Source organism: Haliotis cracherodii, unplaced genomic scaffold, assembly GCF_022045235.1.
Source record: "Haliotis cracherodii isolate W230 unplaced genomic scaffold, xgHalCrac1.p SCAF_3, whole genome shotgun sequence".
Taxonomy (NCBI): domain Eukaryota; kingdom Metazoa; phylum Mollusca; class Gastropoda; order Lepetellida; family Haliotidae; genus Haliotis; species Haliotis cracherodii.
In genome coordinates, this window is record NW_027266286.1 from 127,205 (window position 1) to 146,841 (window position 19,637).

A 19,637-nucleotide genomic window follows, 5' to 3' on the forward strand; every position below is an offset into this window, starting at 1 on the left:
AAATGTTTCCATCGTACATATTTTCTCTCGAGAATAGGTCCGGCATTACAACTGTCGGCGGCCCAAGGTTTTATCGAGGAAGAGGACATGAACACGACGACAAGTAAACACGGATTACACAATCAGTGTGCGCTGTAACACTTATCTCCTGTCACGATAAGCACCGACTGTCACGACCTCAAAGCTCTCGGCTTTGTCAAACTGTTCCTAACACTACACTTACGTTGATTTGCATTTGTACTCCGCTGTGGGGAGTTGTATGTCTGAATTCTCCTTACGCATGCGTGTTTTGATGTAGAAATTGTCTTAGACATTCCTAACGACGTATCTTTTATTAATGTGGCCTTACATTGACGAGTTGTTAGGAATAATGCTGGCAAATTCTGACTGGAATTTCGGAAACCAAAGAATTCTTGAATTTAATGTTGGTTCCGATAAAATTTAAGTAAAGATCACTGACACTGAAATACAATCCATGAATAAGCAGATAATAAACTAAAGAAGTACATATCCAACATATATGACTATATTACTCTTTAAAGGAAAGCATTTGAGATAATGACAAGAGATTGCCAGAAGTCAAAGTGAATGCATGGCTAAATATAGAGAGCTTCTGTTACACTCGCTTCGCTTAGCTAGGATGCTTCTTCCAAAATATCTAATTTGGGACCTAAGTGATCGAAATTTGAGGTTAAAAACTGATTTCTGTTTATTGAAAAGTCAAAGCGTATTTCCATGAGGATATATCGAGTTACTGACTCTTTTTGAATAAAATGATTGTCCATCAATAGCTCCATTCGCTGAGTCTTCACTACACGTCTAACATCCTGGATCTCAACTGTTGGAAGTGGTAGGGAAATAGTATGTGGTCACTGTCATGGCGGATTAGGTGTTTATTATGTCAGCTGTTACATCGTTGAAAAGAAAATGTTGAATACACAAGGAATATGACGGTCAGAAATCAAACTAAGTTATTTCCCATATTTACAAAGATATATGAAAGTTATCATTACCGTCGAATATACTGTCCATATTTCATTCACACTATACGAATGTTAGCCTTGTACAAGTGTTTCGAATAATCTTCGAATTGTCTGAAATGCTAATTGTCATGGACGTCTTTTTGATTGAAAGAGATGTGTTATCGGACATAAGTATATTTATGGCCCGTAATTAGCTGTAACTTGTTATTTGATATGTTTGTTGAGGTTTAAAGAAACGCCGATTCGGCCAATATAAATTAGAAAGACACCTTCCTACTCAAGCTACTGTCAAAATGACGAAATTTGAAATCTGTTGTCACACAGAAGTAAGTGTAACGAAGCTGTACATCCGATATACACCCGACATACACCCGATACTGACCAAACTCTGTAAACTTTGGCCAAACATAAATTTCACCTGGCAGTGGAAGCCATGTACCAGCACTGCTCTACTGTTGTGTGTAGTTGTGAATGTACAGACACTGCTTTACTGTTGTGTGTAGCTGTGAATGTATCAACACTGCTTTACTGTTGTGTGTAGCTGTGAATGTACCGACACTGCTTTACTGTTGTGTGTAGCTGTGAATGTATTGACACTGCTCTACTGTTGTGTTTAGCTGTGAATGTACAGACACTGCTTTACTGTTGTGTGTAGCTGTGAATGTATCAACACTGCTTTACTGTTGTGTGTAGCTGTGAATGTACCGACACTGCTCTACTGTTGTGTGTAGCTGTGAATGTACCGACACTGCTTTATTGTTGTGTGTAGCTGTGAATGTACCGACACTGCTTTACTGTTGTGTGTAGCTGTGAATGTACCGACACTGCTTTACTGTTGTGTGTAGCTGTGAATGTACCGACACTGCTCTACTGTTGTGTGTAGCTGTGAATGTATCAACACTGCTTTACTGTTGTGTGTAGCTGTGAATGTATCAACACTGCTCTACTGTTGTGTGTAGCTGTGAATGTATCAACACTGCTCTACTGTTGTGTGTAGCTGTGAATGTACCTACACTGCTTTACTGTTGTGTGTAGCTGTGAATGTACCAACACTGCTCTACTGGTGTGTGTAGCTGTGAATGTATCAACACTGCTCTACTGGTGTGTGTAACTGTGAATGTACCAACACTGCTCTACTGTTGTGTGTAGCTGTGAATGTACCAACACTACTCTGCTGTTGTGTGTCAAGCTGTGTGAATGTTTCGACACTACTCTAATGTTGTGTGTAGCTGTGAATGTTTCGATATGCTCTACTGTTGTGTGTAGCTGTGAATGTATCGACACTGCTCTACTGTTGTGTGTAGCTGTGAATGTATCAACACTGCTTTACTGTTGTGTGTAGCTGTGAATGTATCAACACTGCTTTACTTTTGTGTGTAGCTGTGTATGTATCGACACTGCTCTACTCTTGTGTGTAGCTCTGCCTATCCTTCTACTGGACACAGAGCTATTTTCTGACCTGTTAGACCCTGATCTGCTTTGCAGATATCCTTTTACAGATTCAAGAGCTAAGTTGTTTTCCTCCTCCAAACTATCTTTTTCTTGATCCAACTTTTTAACATTGTCACATTCTTCCAGTTTAACATGAACCCTTGAAAGTTCTATCATAACATCCATTGTTTTCACAAAATGAGCATTCAATACCTTACCTTTTTCCGTGATGGTTGATCCTGACTTTCTATCAAAGTAGTAATCTTATTCCTAGCTTTTGTACAACTAGATTTGGCAGCTGCCTTTTGTTGTTTCAACACACGAACTCGTTCCGCCGTCTCCGAGAGAGATCCGGTTTCCGACATAGCTGCTCTACACTGGCTATCTATTCCAGTTACCGACATAGTTGTTCTAAGTTGTCTAATATCTAAATATAATTCTACTAAAGCTTTTGGGTCGAATGGAAATGAAACCGGAAACCACGCTCTGCTACCATTGTTGCACAGTGGAATATAAACTATTAACAAAAATGCGAATTCTCTTACTGTTGTATGCGGGGAACTAAGCGTGACTTTCTTGATAGGATGAAATAATTCAGATAATAAATTCGGGGAAATAAACGTGAATCTCTTCTTAAAAAGATAAAGAAATGTAAAGGTGCTATTAAACCAAACTGAACTTAACTCATGTAAGTCATGTCATACTTTTGTTTTCTCAGCGAAGTAAGATGTGTTCCAGCTATCTGTTCCAGCTTAACATGTCTTCAAACCATACCCTCTTCCATCATTGACTTCTGTCAATCATAGATTGTAAACTATCAATCGGAAAGCTAATCAAGACCATTTGTTATCCCACCGGCATATAATGCGAGGGATATAGCGATCAGCCAGTCTGCCTGTCCGTCTGTCTGTCCTTCCGTAATCATTTCCTTTTCCGGGGCAGAATTCGAAAACCATTCAGTGTATTTGATGGAAACTTGGCAAATCTATCAGACACATACTGAAGTGGTGCCTTTTGATATTTTGGGATTTTCCTAATTTTTATTTTTTTGAAGTTTTATGGAATGAAGTTGGACATAGACTCAATTGGGGATGGGGTTCGTTTCTGGGTCAGAATTCGAAAACCATTCAGTGCATTTGATTGGAACTTGGCAAATCTATCAGGCACATACTGAAGTGGTGCCTTTTGATATTTTGGGATTTTCCTAATTTTTTTTGTTTTGAAGTTTTATGGAATGAAGTTGGACATAGACTCAATTGGGAATGGGGTTCGTTTCCGGGGCAGAATTCGAAAACCATTCAGTGCATTTGATCGGAACTTGGCAAATCTATCAGGCACATACTGAAGTGGTGCCTTTTGATATTTTGGGATTTTTCGAATTTTTATTTTTTAAATTTTTTGGAATGAAGTTGGACATAGACTCAATTGGGGATGGGGTTCGTTTCCGGGGCAGAATTCGAAAACCATTCAGTGCATTTGATCGAAACTTGGCAAATCTATCAGGCACATACTAAAGTGGTGCCAGTTGATATTTTGGGATTTTTCTAATTTTTATTTTTTTAAATTTTTATGGAATGAAGTTGGACATAGACTCTATTGGGGATGGGGTTCATTTCCGAGGCAGAATTCGAAAACCATTCAGTGTATTTGATCGAAACTTGGCAAAGCTATCAGGCACATACTGAAGTGGTGCCTTTTGATATTTTTTTTTTTACGAATTTAAATTTTTTACAAATTTTATGGAAAGAAGTTGGACCTAAACTCCATTGGGGAACGGGTTCATTTCTGGGCCAGAATTTGAAAACCATTCAGTGGCTAAACAATGTATGCTTCTTAAAAAACATTCAACTGTTGACTCATTACATACAGAATTGCACATTTACTAGTGGTTACTTTACAGACAGCTGCCGGGGGGATATGTCATCTTTCTGATGACTCTTGTTTCACTCAAAGAAGTCCATACCAGTGGACATACTTTGCTTGCTAGTCTTTCACTACTGACTGTCTTGTCTTATTATCAACAACACGAACATGGCCATCTTTTCCTGGATGGACCTTCAGTATTCTGCAAAGTTGCCAGTTTCCACGGGGCGTGACGGGAGATATTACTAAAACAACATCCACAACTTGTAAATCCCTCTGAGGAGTGTGCCATTTTCTTCTGGTGTTGAGGCTTGGTAACCATTCTCTCATCCACCAGCGCCAAAAGTGACATACCCACTCTTGAATTCTTCTCCACCGTTTGCGTTGATTGAGTTCTGTTGTGTCAACTGTGTCAGGTATGAACACGCCACCAATCTGGCCATGTAAGAAGTGATTTGGCGTGAGAGGTGTACTGTCTTGTAGATGAGCAGATTGATACGTCAACTGACGAGAGTTGATAAGAGCCTCTGCTCCAGTGAAAGCTGTCATCAGCTCTTCATCCGTGACATCACCGGCACTAATGATTGCAAAAATGGCACGCCTAGCAGCTTTTATCATGGATTCAAACATCGCTCCAAAATGTGATGCATGGGAGAGATTGAAACGCCATTTGATCCCTTTATTTGCAAGTGAACGTCTCACTGCATCCTCATCAAGGAGCAGGAACAACTCCTTCAATTCCTTGACCGAACTAACGAAGTTCGTACCATTATCAGATACTACCAACTCAGGGAGACCTCATCTGTTAACCATCTGATAAAAGGCATTTAGAAAAGAGTCCGTATCCAAATGAAGGCTCTGGTCGAAAAGCATGTAAACAGACTGAGGTAACGCTTCTGTCGATGTTTACCTCGACCCTGAATGGTCATGAATGGCCCAGTATAATCTACCCCAGTTTGTGTAAAGGCTCAACGTGAAACTCCCATTCTTATTTTGGGCAAAGGAGCCATAGCTGGTTGAACTGGCTTTGCCTTATTCAATAGGCACCGTGATCATTTCATTGCCCATGACTGAACAGCTTCTCTACCAGAGCAAATCCAGAACCTAGTTGAAAGTGAAGCTAAAGTTTGGTTCGTTCCAGCAACATGCTTACCTTCTTTATGATAATGCTTGACAGTAAGTGTCAACCAGCTGTTTTGGGGCCGAATGATTGGGAATTTTGTATCTAGAGGTAAGCATTCAGCATACTCCAATCGTCCCTTCAACCTCATGAGCCCATTGTCATCAAGCTCCATCACCTCTATTTGCTCATCTACCTTGATAGATTTCAGCTTAGTTTCTGGCCATTCAGTTTCATCTCTTACTAAACAAGAGGGACCTGACCACCACAATGAACTAGCTACCAACTGTTGAACTGTTGCTCCTCAACTAATCAAGTCAGCAGGATTTGCTTCTGTAGTCTCCACTGTGAAGGACTTGTAACATCCTGGATTTCACCTGCCCTGTTGGCCAAGAATGGAGAGGATGTAACTCCAAACACAACTCGACTGAATTCATACACGTCAGGACTTCTAGTCATAGCCATTGACCTCCACAGGAATCTATGATAAGGTCGATCACCTGGTGATAACCTGATCTGAAGAAACACTTCAGCTATGTCACAGATAAGTGCCACTGGATGTCTTCAGAAGCGGAGCAAGGCATCAAACAACTCACCCTGCAACTCTGGTCCTGCTTGTATTGCATCAGCTAAAGACAAGTCATCATGCCCTGCTGATGCCTCAGACACAATACGAACCTTTGTGGTACTCCTATCAGGACGCAAAAATGGGAAAGTGAGGAAGATACCATCTTGTTTCACTAAATGACTCATCTTTTGGAACTTTGCAAACTTTGTCCTTTTGACAAGTACTCAGAGATAATATCCTCATAAGCCTTGGTTATTTCTGGATGTTTAGTCAACTTCCTTTCAGTACTGTTAAGACATTTAACAGCCATGTGATAGTTGTCAGTCAATGAATGAGCATATTCATTCCAAGGAATACCTATTTCATATCGGTCATCCTTATGAGTGAGTGTTTCATGAGCATACATTAAAACCATTTCATCACCAGGCTTCATTTGTGATATTGGGTTTCCTCGATCTATTTCCCCAAACTTGTGCAGTAACTCAGTCAGCTCATCATCGTTGCTGTCTGTGAAGAATGAACTAACAAAGTTACTTTGTTCAAACTTACCTTGATCAGATAAGCTACCTATGCATGTCCATCCAAGTGGGGTAAGTCTTGCAACTGGATCACCAGGATGCCCAGTCACCTCTCTAAACGACTGTTGCAAATCCACATGATCGACACCGATAAGTAATTCAACCCTCCAAGGCTTTGATACTTTTGGGAATTTTATATTTTGCAAATGTGTCCATTGCCCGTCAATCGCTTGCAAATTGCCAGTCACAGCATCAGTTGTCATTGCAGACATCTCAATACTAAGATCACCACTGATACTTTCAAGCTTAAATTCTACTTGTTTTGTCTCAAATGATTCTGTGTGACCATTTAAAACATTTACAAAGATTTTCTGAGGTTCACCCTGTAAATCCAACTTGTGCTCACATCATCCAACAAAGCGTTTACTGTAATGCTCCTAGTCCCATTTTTCAGTACCACTGGAACAGTGTGAAGAGCTATCGAAGAGTTTGACATTGGTTGATTTTTCAGTTTGATCAGGGTTTTGAGACTTTGATTTTTCTGCATCGTGACCCAAATTTACCATTCTTTCCAGAGTTTCCATTATGTAATAGTCTGTTGTGAAATACCACACAACCTATTCTGACGACAGTTGTTACCAAGATGATTGCCCCTAAGACAACGAAAACAAAGCTTCAATCTTTTGGTTTCGTTCCATCTATCAGAAACAAGCATGCCTTTGAAAACTTTGCAGTTCCAAATTTCATGCTCTTCAGAAACTAACACATGTGCTAGACATTTTCTGTTTTGGCTGTGATCTCTTACCTGTTGTAGTCAATCCATGTACCGATTCCTTTGCAACAATCTGAAATTCTGATTCTAACATTATCCATTCTCTGAGAGTCTCTACTGACTCCTGTCTGTCCCTTTCATACACCCACCTGTGATATTGAGCAACCATAAGTTCAGTAATCTTTTTCAACAAAGTGGCATAAAGCAGGCCATTACCTAACTCCTCTACCCTGTCAGATTCTGTGATGTTTGCAACTGCAACATCCAAAATGTCAGCGAATTTCTCTAGATCCTGAACATGGCCTTCGCGAATTGGCTTGAAATGACTAATTTCCTCATTTTGGATTGCGATCTGCCTCCTCTTCCCACCAAACTTTCTTTGAAGATGTTCTAGTGCAACATCATAAGCTACTGAGCTGTGGCCTAAAGACTTAACTGATTTCAACCCCTCGCCCGAGAGATTTTGGCGTAATTGCAACAACTTGTACTCCGGTGTGGCTCGGGACTTATCAATGCAAGTCATAAAGGCAGCCTTCCAACTTTGATATGTTTTTATATCACCTGAGAATACAGGTATCAACACACGTTTCAACTGTTTCCACATGTCGTTCCCTATGGCCTTACTATCAGACTTACCTGGGCATTTTGTTCTACCAACATGCAATGCTAGCTCATCCTTCTGACCATGATTGTGTCTTTGAGACACCAAATGTTCACGGTCGGCTACTTCAGATTGTTGCTGAGATACATCTCATGAGATTGCTGCAGAGATACAACACTTTGTGGTATAATAGCCTGCCTAACCTTCTACTGGACACAGAGCTATTTCCTATCTGTTAGACCCTGATCTGCTTTGCAGATATCCTTTTACAGATTCAAGAGCTAAGTTGTTTTCCTCCTCCAAACTATCTATTTCTTGAGCCAACTTTTTAACATTGTCACATTCTTCCAGTTTAACATGAACCCTTGAAAGCTCTATCATAACATCCATTGCTTTCACAAAATGATCATTCAATTGATCGACACCATCCCTTACCTCTTTCCGTGATGGTTGTACCTGACTTTCTATCAAAGTAGTAATCTTATTCCTAGCTTTTGTACAACTAGATTTGGCAGCTGCCTTTTGTTGTTTCAACACGAACTCGTTCCGCCGTCTCCGAGAGAGATCCGGTTTCTGACATAGCTGCTCTACACTGGCTATCTATTCCAGTTACCGACATAGTTGTTCTAAGTTGTCTAATATCTAAATATAATTCTACTAAAGCTCTTTGGTCAAATGGAAATGAAACCGGAAACCACGCTCTGCTACCATTGTTGCACAGTGGAATATAAACTATTAACAAAAATGCGAATTCCCTTACTGTTGTATGCGGGGAACTAAGCATGACTATATTTTGATAGGATGAAATAATTCAGATAATAAATTCGGGGAACTAAACGTGAATCTCCTCTTAAAAAGATGAAGAAATGTAAAGATGACAAAATTAACTAAATATGATTCTCAAATCTATTGCAATCAACCTATCAGTCTAGCCCAATTTTGGCTAGCATTGTTGCGTCCTATTGCAACAGCCTATCTTAACTAACCTGTTCTGCAACGTCCTACCTTCACGAGCTATAACGAAATTGTTGAATGTACATTCTATCACGACGGCATATCATGCCTATCTGACAAATGTATGTCCTATCGATTCGAACGATTAAACCAAACTGAACGTAACTCAAGTAAGTCTGATTTTTCTCGTATTGCATGTGCACGGACAGCACGTGCCATGTCATACTTTTGTTTTCTCCGCAAGGCAAGATGCGTTCCAGCTTAACATGTCTTCAAACCAGCTCTGTATGTGTATCGATACTGCTCTACTGTTGTGTGTAGCTGTGAATGTACCGACACTGCTCTACTGTTGTGTGTAGCTGTGAATGTATTGACACTGCTCTACTGTTGTGTGTAACTGTGAATGTACCAACACTGCTCTACTCTTGTGTGTAGCTGTGAATGTACCAACACTGCTCTACTGTTGTGTGTAGCTGTGAATGTACCAACACTGCTCTACTCTTGTGTGTAGCTGTGAATGTACCGACACTGCTCTACTGTTGTGTGTAGCTGTGAATGTACCAACACTGCTCTACTGTTGTGTGTTTACCAATCATGGTGAGAAATTCCACATAAACGTGCTATGATCTTAGCTAGAAACAAACTCATTTTTGAAGGTATTTGCCAAGTTTATAACGAAACACATCGTCAAAACTGATCTTTGAAAACACCCAGTATGCCAACACATAAGAATTGATATAGTGATGCGTATCTCTGAAAGAAAGAACCCCAATTTTCCGACATACTGGCTTGACTGGTAATACAGGGCACCCTTCTTCACTTCAGTTGTATTGTTCTTTGCATTTTAGATTTGACAAGAGCACCGCTGTGACAATGTCTGGAGATGCTCAGCTTCTAGTCTCAGACAGACCAGTGTCGCCACAGACATCTTCCCCTGCCTCCAAGCTTCCAGCTGCTGCAGCACTGACGCAGCGAGAACCATGTGTTGGACAGGAAGCCAACTACAGACAGCCATCCTCTGTGTCCAGTAGTCAGTCTGGTAGCCAAGGTCCTACTACACCTGGTACAAGTGACACAGAGTGGGGCACCCGACCCCCGCCGCAAGGTGCCCCTTCACAGCTGGTGGATCAGACAAGTGCCATGGCAGCTGTTGTCGTGGGCAGTATGGCAGCTGCAGCTGTAGGACTTGGGACAGGCACAAAATCTGGGGATTCCCCCAGAGTGGCCAGTGGCCAGGCAGGGCAAGCTCCGGCAGGGCAGAGGTCGCAGGGGTCAAACAGTGTTAGTGTCACTCGCTCTGTTTCACTCACAGGAGCTATTAATGGACTCGATGGAACAGTTCCTGATGAAAAACAGTAGGTTTTATTACAATTAGTTTAAGTTATGTTTGTAGTATTCTTCATGTTAAGTCATTTGGTGTCATAAAGAAAACCTGCAAATAGTTTCCGAGCAACAGCCATGTGACTCTTTATAGATACTCCAAACATAAAAATTGGAACAAAAATAATCTGAAATAATGTCTCCAGGGTTGTTCATGAACTCCTTGAATTTTAGTGTCAGCTTCCCACCCTGGAATACCTTTAGAAAATAGAAAAAGTCAGTGGACAATAATATCTTGTGTTTTTTCTGGTGATAAAAAAATACGCATAATCAACTTTTAAACTATGAGACTGACATGCCCAACTTAATAGCTCTCACTCACTTAACGACCCGTGAAGATCTGGGGTAGAATAGGTCATCAGCAACCCATGCTTGCTGTAAAAGGCGATTTTTCTTTGCGTAAGAGGCGACTAATAGAATCTGGTTGTCAGGCTCGCTGACTTGGTTGATGCATGTCATCGATCCCAATTTCATGGATCGATGCTCATGATATCAGTCACTGGATTGTCTGGTCCAGACTCGATTATTTACAGACCATTGTCATATTTCTGGAATATTGCTGAGTGTGGCGTAAACCAACCAACCAACCATTCACAAACAACAAACAGTCCGGCCTGGCAGGGTATAATATGGCAATGTGTGTGTTGTAGGAAAGGGACTATAGATGAGTCTGAATGTCCAGTTGTTGAGCTGCGTCGACATCCAGCCCGTTCCCACCTGCGCCACGCCCACTCTGAAGCAGAGACAACCGACTTGCAAATATCTCGGCGGAGAAGTCAGACAATGGCCGAGATGAAGGAGCATGCGTATCACAGACTGCAGGAAGAACTCCAGAAAGCTCAAACGGTATGTCACAAGTTCAGTCCTGATCTTAAGAGATAAGATGTGGTACATGTTTCAAACTTCATCAGTTGGTGTTACCTGGACTCATTTTCTGGTTACAGGACCGCAGGCCTCAAAACTGCGATTAAAACAGTAGTCAATGCGACCTACATTTCAGTTCGTCTACTGTCTAAAATTCAGAGGTAGCCAAATGACTACCTAGAAAAATATCTTGTGGCAACTAAATTCTATCGCTACACATCTGTAGGCATAAAAATAAATAAGAGCTGATATTGGAAAACACGTCTGCTAACAACTGGAGTCTGTTGTAGGAAATGTATACAAGATCTTTACACTTGAGAGAGATAGTGTACATGTATTACCGAACTGCCCAAACTCTGGCACTTTCATACGAACAAGTCCGTGGTATGATAAATAAAACAAAGGAGGTAGGGGTTGTCTGAAAAACAATACCAGGACATAAAAGGATATTAGACAGCTTTGATAAAGGGATGATTAAGCATACAGTGTACAAGCTTTAGGAGCAGAGCGTATCCCTGATTTGTAGTAGAATTCGGGATGAAATTAAGAACACAATTAATATTTCCCGGACTACATTAATTATTTCTCTCCATGAGGTTGGATTTTGATGCACTGCACATGGTGGTGACTGAGCAGTTTTCAGGGAAATGTATTCCATCCTGTCTGAGGTCACATTGTCTCCTCACCATTCATAACTATCACAGGCAGGGCTTCTAGATCATTTACCCGGATGGAACCTTGGTGAATAAGAATCATTCCACTGACTACATGTGGCTACCATGAGATGAACGAAAAGCACCCATGGTAAGGGGAATCGTGTCATTGTTTTGCACGCCAAAGCTCTTGATCTAGAGCTTATTGATGGATGTGGGCTAGTTTTCGAAGAGGAAAAGAAAACTGGTGATTGTCATAAGGAAATGAACAATGTGTTCATCATCAGCTACTGCCCAGTCGAAACAACCCCAGTGTCACTGTCATGGGTACCGCCAGTTATCATAACGCCATGAACCACGTACTGTCACACAACCATGAATAGTCTAAAGGCCACCATGCAGGAATATCTCTCGTCTGTCAGACATTGTGACCTCTCAGCCTATCTGGGCTAACTGGAAAGTTGAAAGACATATTTCATTAAGCCAACATTCCAGCTCACACAGACAAAGGGAGGATCCACGCAGGTTTGGCTACATTCACCGCAGAGGTATGGCTAATATGACATTCTTGGAATAGGTCAGTACCACCAACGTGACCATGTAGATAGCAGCCTTGTTGCACCAGTTCTCCTACCTTTCGGTGATAGGACAGATTCAGATATGTCATCAGTAGAGTCACATGCTGGCTAAAGAAACCATCAAATACTTCTTGATTCTAAAAACCCACCCCTCCAATACTCATCCCGTTTCATATCTTTTAACTATTCCATCATTTTCTTAGTAAATACAATTCAGTACATATCTTAATTGTTATCCCTGCCAACTCATATCTTTATGAAGTACAGTAACAGCAATATTTCGAGATCACCCCCAAATCAGGTGACATTTGCCCCTGTGAGAATGCATGGCTGGTGTGAAGTCATCACCTCAACAGGTGTCAAGTAATTACCTCAGGTTATAGGCAGCTTCATACATGCATGACAACTCACATATTTTCTAAATTTCTTAACTTATCCTGCATTAGTCCGTATTGCATTTACTGCATTTACTCTGTCTTTGACAGAGAGACGAACTGTGTGAGATCCAGCTGCTGAAGAAAATTGTTTCCATCTGTCCAGGAAGCAGTGCCCCCTCCCACACAGTCGGCACGTGACCCGGAAGACATGACGTCATGTCAAAACATATAACTGCTTTGTCAACCACATGGAATCGGAAGTATACTGTATCCCTCGTGGAATTATTAAAGCTTTATCGGATCGTGACTTTCTGTTGTTTACTACGACAAAAGTCTGCTGTGTTGTTTCATGTGTATGGTTTGTTACCTTAGACTTCATTCTATTGTTAATTGCTAACATTTCTCGCTCATGTTGTGGCTCTCGTCATGGTATTTCCGAGCATATTGTTGTTTTGGTTTTCCCGCCATTTTTCCCCGCCCTTTTGCCATTCACAGCGTGTCCACGTATTTTCGTGTTTTGTGTTTTGAATTTACATTAAATTTAATCTTTGTATTTGGCGTGTTTGAAGCGTAATTGTTTGTTCTTATAAATTTTGTTACAAGAATAAGTTATGTTGAGTTACATTATGTTTCACGTTGTGTGTTTATACATTGTTATGCTTTTGCTTCAATTCCACTATGTCTCGCTGCTCTAACTGCCATGGAAATAAATCTGGACGGGACCCCCACCCCTGCTGCCTGGACTGTACAACCCCGTGTACCCTCACAGAACAGTGCAGATACTGTAGTCCCCTGTCGCCAGTCTCCTTCACGGCCTAACTATGAGTGTCTCGGAAACACTCCAACATGCCATCCAACGTAGAATCTGCCTCCCATGGCACGACATACGACCGTTCACGGTCTCCTACACCACCACTCGGATCTATTCGGCACCTCCGGTGCCTGTGATGACTCTGGTGCCTCCGGCGCCTCCGATGTATCTGGCGCCTTTGACTTGTGAGGTGCCACCTACGTATTGACATGCCATCCCGTCATCATTTATGGATCCATCTTGGATGCAAGCTTGGATGCAGTCATTGTTTGCGCAAGCTACTCCCACTGCCACTGACGGCCCCGACTACAGATACTTCGATTCCTGCGGCCCCCTCTTCTTCCGGTGCTCATCGGTCTCGATCGTCGTACACCTCGTCGCCTCCGACTGCTTCTTGGCACTCGTCCAAGTCAGCTCGATCCTGTCGTCACTCTCGTAGTCGCTCACCCGTACATAGACGTCGACGTCGTTCCTCCTCATCGGAAGGATCATTTCGACCCGATTATAACTCTCCATCTCCCGAGATTGATACACACTTTGGCCTATCACAGTTTGCTGATTGGCTAGCGGACCGTTTGACCTCCGTCGCTCCCTCCCCGGGCTCAACAAAAAATCGACGATTTGGTCTTACCCGACTTCGCTACCACCAGACCCAATGGTGGCAGACCTTGTTACGGCATTGGACGAGGACTTCGCTAAGTTGTCTCTTACGTCGTCATTCAAGGCTCCTCGTTTCCGGCATGATGATTTCCCTGTCCACTCCGACGTGGCCGACGGTATGCACATCCTTGACAAGGACTTAAATCAAATGACCGGGTCTTCCCAGTCCGCCACCATACGTATGCCGGACTCCCGACTCGCTTTCGTGGAAACAAAACAGTGGCGTTCTTTGAAGCCACTGTCTTCACTGCCTTTTCTGCCAGAGCCATTGACCAGGATCTCTCAGAGTCCAATCCTAACAGGATCGACCACCTACGCACTGTTATGACTTTCCAACTTCGCCAGATCGATCATTTGCGTAATCATCTGAGAGCCGCTCTTGCAGAGATCACCACTACTAGACGGTTGGATTACTTGACTTCCACGGACTGGGATTCCGAATTCAAGCGTTCCTTACTACGACAACCTTGGTCAGGTCCTACCCTTTTTAATGGAGCCATCTCTGCTAGCGCAAGAGATGAAACAGCTCTCAGAGCCTTAGAGCATGTCACGCACCAATCAGCGGTCAAGTCCTCCAAAGGCAACTACAAACCGCGCCGTTCCTCTCTCAAGGTCATCTCCAAACATACCTCGCCCTTTCGTGGCCAGACAGGGCGTGGTCGTGGTAAATCCTGTGGCACCTACCAGCCCCGAAGGGACCGTCGCCCCGGCAAGGGTACCGATTTCACCTCGAAGCGTTGACCGGCGGAACCTCAACGACTGGGACCTCCCACCCCCAGCCGTTCCGGTCATGGACACACCTGTGGGTGGGAGACTAGGCAGGTTTTGGAGAAACTGGTCTATACTTGAGAACCCATTCATCACAAATGTCCTCTCCGACAACAGATGCTTATTCGCCACACCAACATCGGCCTTCTTCAAGACAGCATCGACTCCCTACTGCGGAAGGAGGCCATTGAATCGTGCACAACCTAGCTTGAAACCCAGGATTTTACTCCCCGGTGTTTCTGGTTCCCTAGAAGGGAACCATCAGCTGGCGCACCATCTCCCCACTTTCAACCCGCGCTACCTGGAATGTCCTCCCTACTTCCGAATGACGACGTTGCGACTGCTCAGGACGAGAATCACAGCAGGTGATTCCCTGATCAGTCTCGATATCCAGGACGCCTATCTTCATGTACTCATCCACCCCAACGACCAGCGCTTCCTCAGGTTCATTTTCAATGGTACCCATTACCAGTGGGTGGTCCTACCATTTGGAATTTCCACGGCCCCGTGGCTTTTCACACGGATCACCAAGCCGGTCGCCACCTACCTACACCTGAGGAACATCAGCTTCGATCCATACATCGACGATTGTCTCCTCAACAATCGGGACTCAACGTTGCTACTGCGCCACAGGGATTTTACCATGCGGCCCTTCAAACAGTTGGGATGGATCGTCAATCAGACGAAGTCGGAGCTGACCCCATCGTTCCGTCTTCAGTTTATCGGGGGCCTGTTTCTCACGGATCAGGACCTCCTTCAAGTCCCCAGGGACAGGTGGTTGAAAGTCCTCGCTCACCTCAACTCTCCGCCAATGGCAGGTTCCCATCGGCTCAAGATCTGACTCCCAGAGGTCGCCTCCAACTCCGTCCAATTCAACGGTTTCTCGCTCCCTTCATCCGGCAGCAGGATCCGTAGTCCCTCATCGACCTCCCGGTTCACCTCCACCTCTTCCTCGGATGGTGGATGGTGGAATCGAACGTCTGCAGCGGCGTCTCCTTGACCGCGCTACAGCCCTCCCTACACCTGTCCGTTGATGCATCCAAACAGGGTTGAAGCTCTCATCCTGGCCGTCTCCCACTGGCAGAGCATTCTCCGTCACACCCAGTTGACCATCTCCACGGACAACATCACCGTGCTATCTGAGGAATCAGGGTACTCTCCACTCTCAGTCCCTGCTCAACCAGACCTTCCGATTCTTCGACCTGGTGGACCACTTAGACCTGCAATTCCTTGTTCAGCACATTCCAGGTTACAAGAATTTTCTGGCAGACACTCTGTCCGGGCCGGACACGGTCGCTCCCACTGCATGGCGACTCCACCCAGAGATCTTCACCGTCCTTTGTCAAATGATCGACACTCCAAACATCGATCTGTTCGCCACGTCTCGGAATTGCCAGCTGCCGACTTACATCTTGCCGCTCCCGGATCCGGCCACTGTAGCAGTCGACGCCTACTGTGTTCCCTGGGATTAAGTGCGTACGCTTTTCTGCCTCCACTTCTCCTTAGCCCATCATCCATCTACACGGGGACTATATGATGATAAATGGTGCTCTGACAAGCACCAGGATCCGATGACAGTGTCACCGCAGTTCCTGGCTGAGTTTCTTCTGTACTTGCGCAGCACACGTCGATTAAAAGGCTCTACTATCTCCACGTACTTGGTCGCCATTAACGTACTTGGTCGCCATCCCAGAAGACCGGAGAATGACAAAAATTCCCGAACTTCAGGCATTGCAGCGCTTGTTTCGTCTCGAAGACCAGAAAACCAAGTTCAGACCGCCTGCATGGGATCTGAATGTGGTCTTAAAGGCTCTTCGAGCGTCTCCCTTCGAACCACTCCACACGTCTTCCTTTCCGACTAAACAAAGAAGACAGTGTTTCCACTGGCCTTGGCTACTGCCGCCCGGGTTAGTGTCCGGTTCGAGCGCGGGACTCATGGCGCAGTTCATCTTGGGCTGTGCTGGGACTTCATCGCAAAGATTCCACTCCCAGGACAGCCTGATAGATCCTTCACCATCCCTCCACTTTCGTTGATTGTGGGTGCAGATTGTGGAGGCGCTTTTATTATGCCCTGTTAGGGCCCTGAAGGTCTAAAGCCTGCCGCAAGTCTAGGAAACACCTTTCCCTACCGCTCTCCCCTTCGTCGCAGGGCTCCAGGTGGTCATCCTCCAAGCTTATAAAGTGACCGGATTGGATCCCCCAAGGCTAACAACCCACACAAGATTCGGGCGGTCACGTCTACCATGGCTCTTCACAGTAACTGTTCCCTCAAATCAATCATGGAAGGCTGTTTTGGGCGATCTGACAACGTTTTCGCCAGCCACTACATTCGTGACCTAGCCTTGGAAGATGCCGCCGGCATTCATAGCTTTGGTATTCTGGTGGTAGCTCAACAGATCACCAACCCCAGACGCCACTGATTCTCCGTTACCCTGAGCGGGGCCTGTTGAACTCTCTGGTGTTTTTCACCCGATTAGAGGGCTCTTCTGCGTTCCGCATTCACTCTTAGGTCACTTCTAGTTTTGGCTTTCCCACCTCATACTATTTCTGTCACCTATTTCGGGTTCCCCCTTTTCCATCGACTCTAAAAAAATCTAAATATTTTTTACATTTGTATACTTATCCTGCATTACGAAGTCTAAGTGCCCCCCCTGCGCTCCGCTACCTCCCCACGAAGTTTCCGATGTTATGTTAAAGCAGTTATGCGTTTTAACATGACATCATGTCTTCCGGGTCACGTGACGACTGTGTGTGAGGGGGCGCAGCTTCCTGGACAGATGGGAACAACTTTCTTCAGCAGCTGGATCTCACACAGTTTGTCCCTCTGTCAAAGACAGCAGTGAATGCAATACAGGATAATGCAGGATAAGTATACAAATGTAAAAAATATTTAGATGTTACTAAGTTTATCTTCATTTTACCTGTAAAAGTACCTTTTCAGGCAAATCAGAGTGTCAGTTAGGATAGGCTAGATTAGGTAGATTTATGTTATTTTGATCTATGGTATTTTCATAGCCCTATAATTCCTATATTAAATGAAGCCATAAGATCATTTTTCTAGCATTTCTGACATGGTGTCACTCTGATGCCTGCGTAGATTTGCTTCCTGGATGCTGCCTTCATTTTGTTCTGGTTCAAAGGAAGTCTGTAGTTTGGAAAGTATTGTACTTGATGAACGCTGACTGTTCAGGGAGTATGCTACATTCCTTGTAGTTAGGCTCACAAGTTGTCATGTGTTGCAGGACCTGCGTCTGAGAGATGAGGAGTGTGAGAAGCTGTCCAAGGTCCGGGACCAGATGGAGGAGGAACTGGATGATCTGACAGCATCGTTGTTTGAGGTGGGTTCACGATGATGTTGTCCCTGCAGCGTGATAACTCCAGACCTCAGTATGCATAACTTCAGTATCCATTACACATGTAGTAACTGGAGATGTGATATATCAGTTTATTACCCACAAGGTGAAGATACAGGTGGTAAGATACTAAATCCGTATGTCATACGTGTGTTGTACAAGGTTGACCTTGTTTTAGTCGTTTTGATTGGATAACCGCGACCTCTGTCAAAATCATGAGACGTCATTCATTTTGCAACTACATGGCAGAACTGATGCAATCTCATGTGAGCGAGAGATATTAACAAACACTTTATTATACCAAACAAGATTGTCACACACATCAAATTCGGTTTGAATCCGACATAAGTTATGCATTGAGCTTCCACAGACATTATATAATCGAGCTATATCCATTTACAATGTACAACTGTTCAATACTGTTCAAATGATCAAGAGTCCCAATGAGCGTGACGCACCCGACTACTTTCGCAACTTCCAATTTGATTTAACGTAAAAGGATAAGCGTGGTGAAATGCAGTCAGTTTAAACTATCTGGACAGATATCTAGACTTACTTGGGATGATCCGGTTGTGCCATCAGTATCCTCTTCGAAGTGTATTTTGTGGCACTGTTTCGGGAGTTGTTTGTTCATGACTGCACAACCAGATCACTCAAAGTGAACATTTCCGATACAAATCATTCGAAAACTCCGTAGAAATGTGTCTGATTTCTGGTTATGTGGCCCAGAATATCCCAAAGATGAACAATTATGTCCCCTTTCTCTATCTTGGGCGTGTTGATTCTCACATCTTCAGTAAAGGGTGGTACAGTAAACATGACTGTCTTTGGCGAACACTCTGATTTCCCTCTTCCAAAATGGTACGGACATGATATAAGTTCAGCTGACAGATCAAGGAAACTGAACCATTTTGAATGCACAGATGGGACCCTGGCAGTGCGAGTGACCGACTGTAAGTCCGATATTCAAAGCGCGGCGCTAATGTGACTTTTCAAATTTTGTATAGGTGTCCTGCGTGCTAACAACATGGCGCTTGAAGTCTCTTAAGTTGAAGAAATTCTTCCAAAAGGATCTTGAGCGTCGGTGCTGTTTTGTTTTCAAACACAACTGCAGGCGCATGTTGTTAATACGTATGCTGACCGTATGCTGTTATCTGACCTTGGTTTTGCTCGGTCAGACACCATAGAAAGTCCACTCGCTTTGGAAAAATGGCATCTAACGAGAATGAGTGTAGTATTCTCTATTAATTACCCACATGGTGAAGCACTACTTTTTTCATTCATAAAAAAATCACAAGACTTCATTCACTTTAACCACTACAAGGCAGAACTGAAGGAATCTCATGAAAGCGAGAGATATTGGCACACACTTTATTAAACCAA

General features: G+C 43.6%; 1 protein-coding gene across 2 annotated transcripts in view; it reads left to right on the forward strand.

Annotated features, from left to right (window-relative positions):
• Positions 1-867: 867 nt before the first annotated feature.
• Positions 868-19,637, forward strand: part of LOC139473855 (guanine nucleotide exchange factor for Rab-3A-like) — a 50,413-nt gene continuing 31,643 nt past the window's right edge. For both annotated transcript variants that reach the window (XR_011653969.1, XM_071256627.1), the window contains exons 1-4: positions 868-953; positions 9,659-10,165; positions 10,841-11,036; positions 18,144-18,239. Coding sequence is in view for 1 of the 2 variants with exons in the window: in XM_071256627.1 (XP_071112728.1) it covers positions 9,684-10,165; positions 10,841-11,036; positions 18,144-18,239 (774 nt within the window). In the remaining variant the exon portion in view is untranslated. The remainder of the gene's footprint in view (positions 954-9,658; positions 10,166-10,840; positions 11,037-18,143; positions 18,240-19,637) is intronic.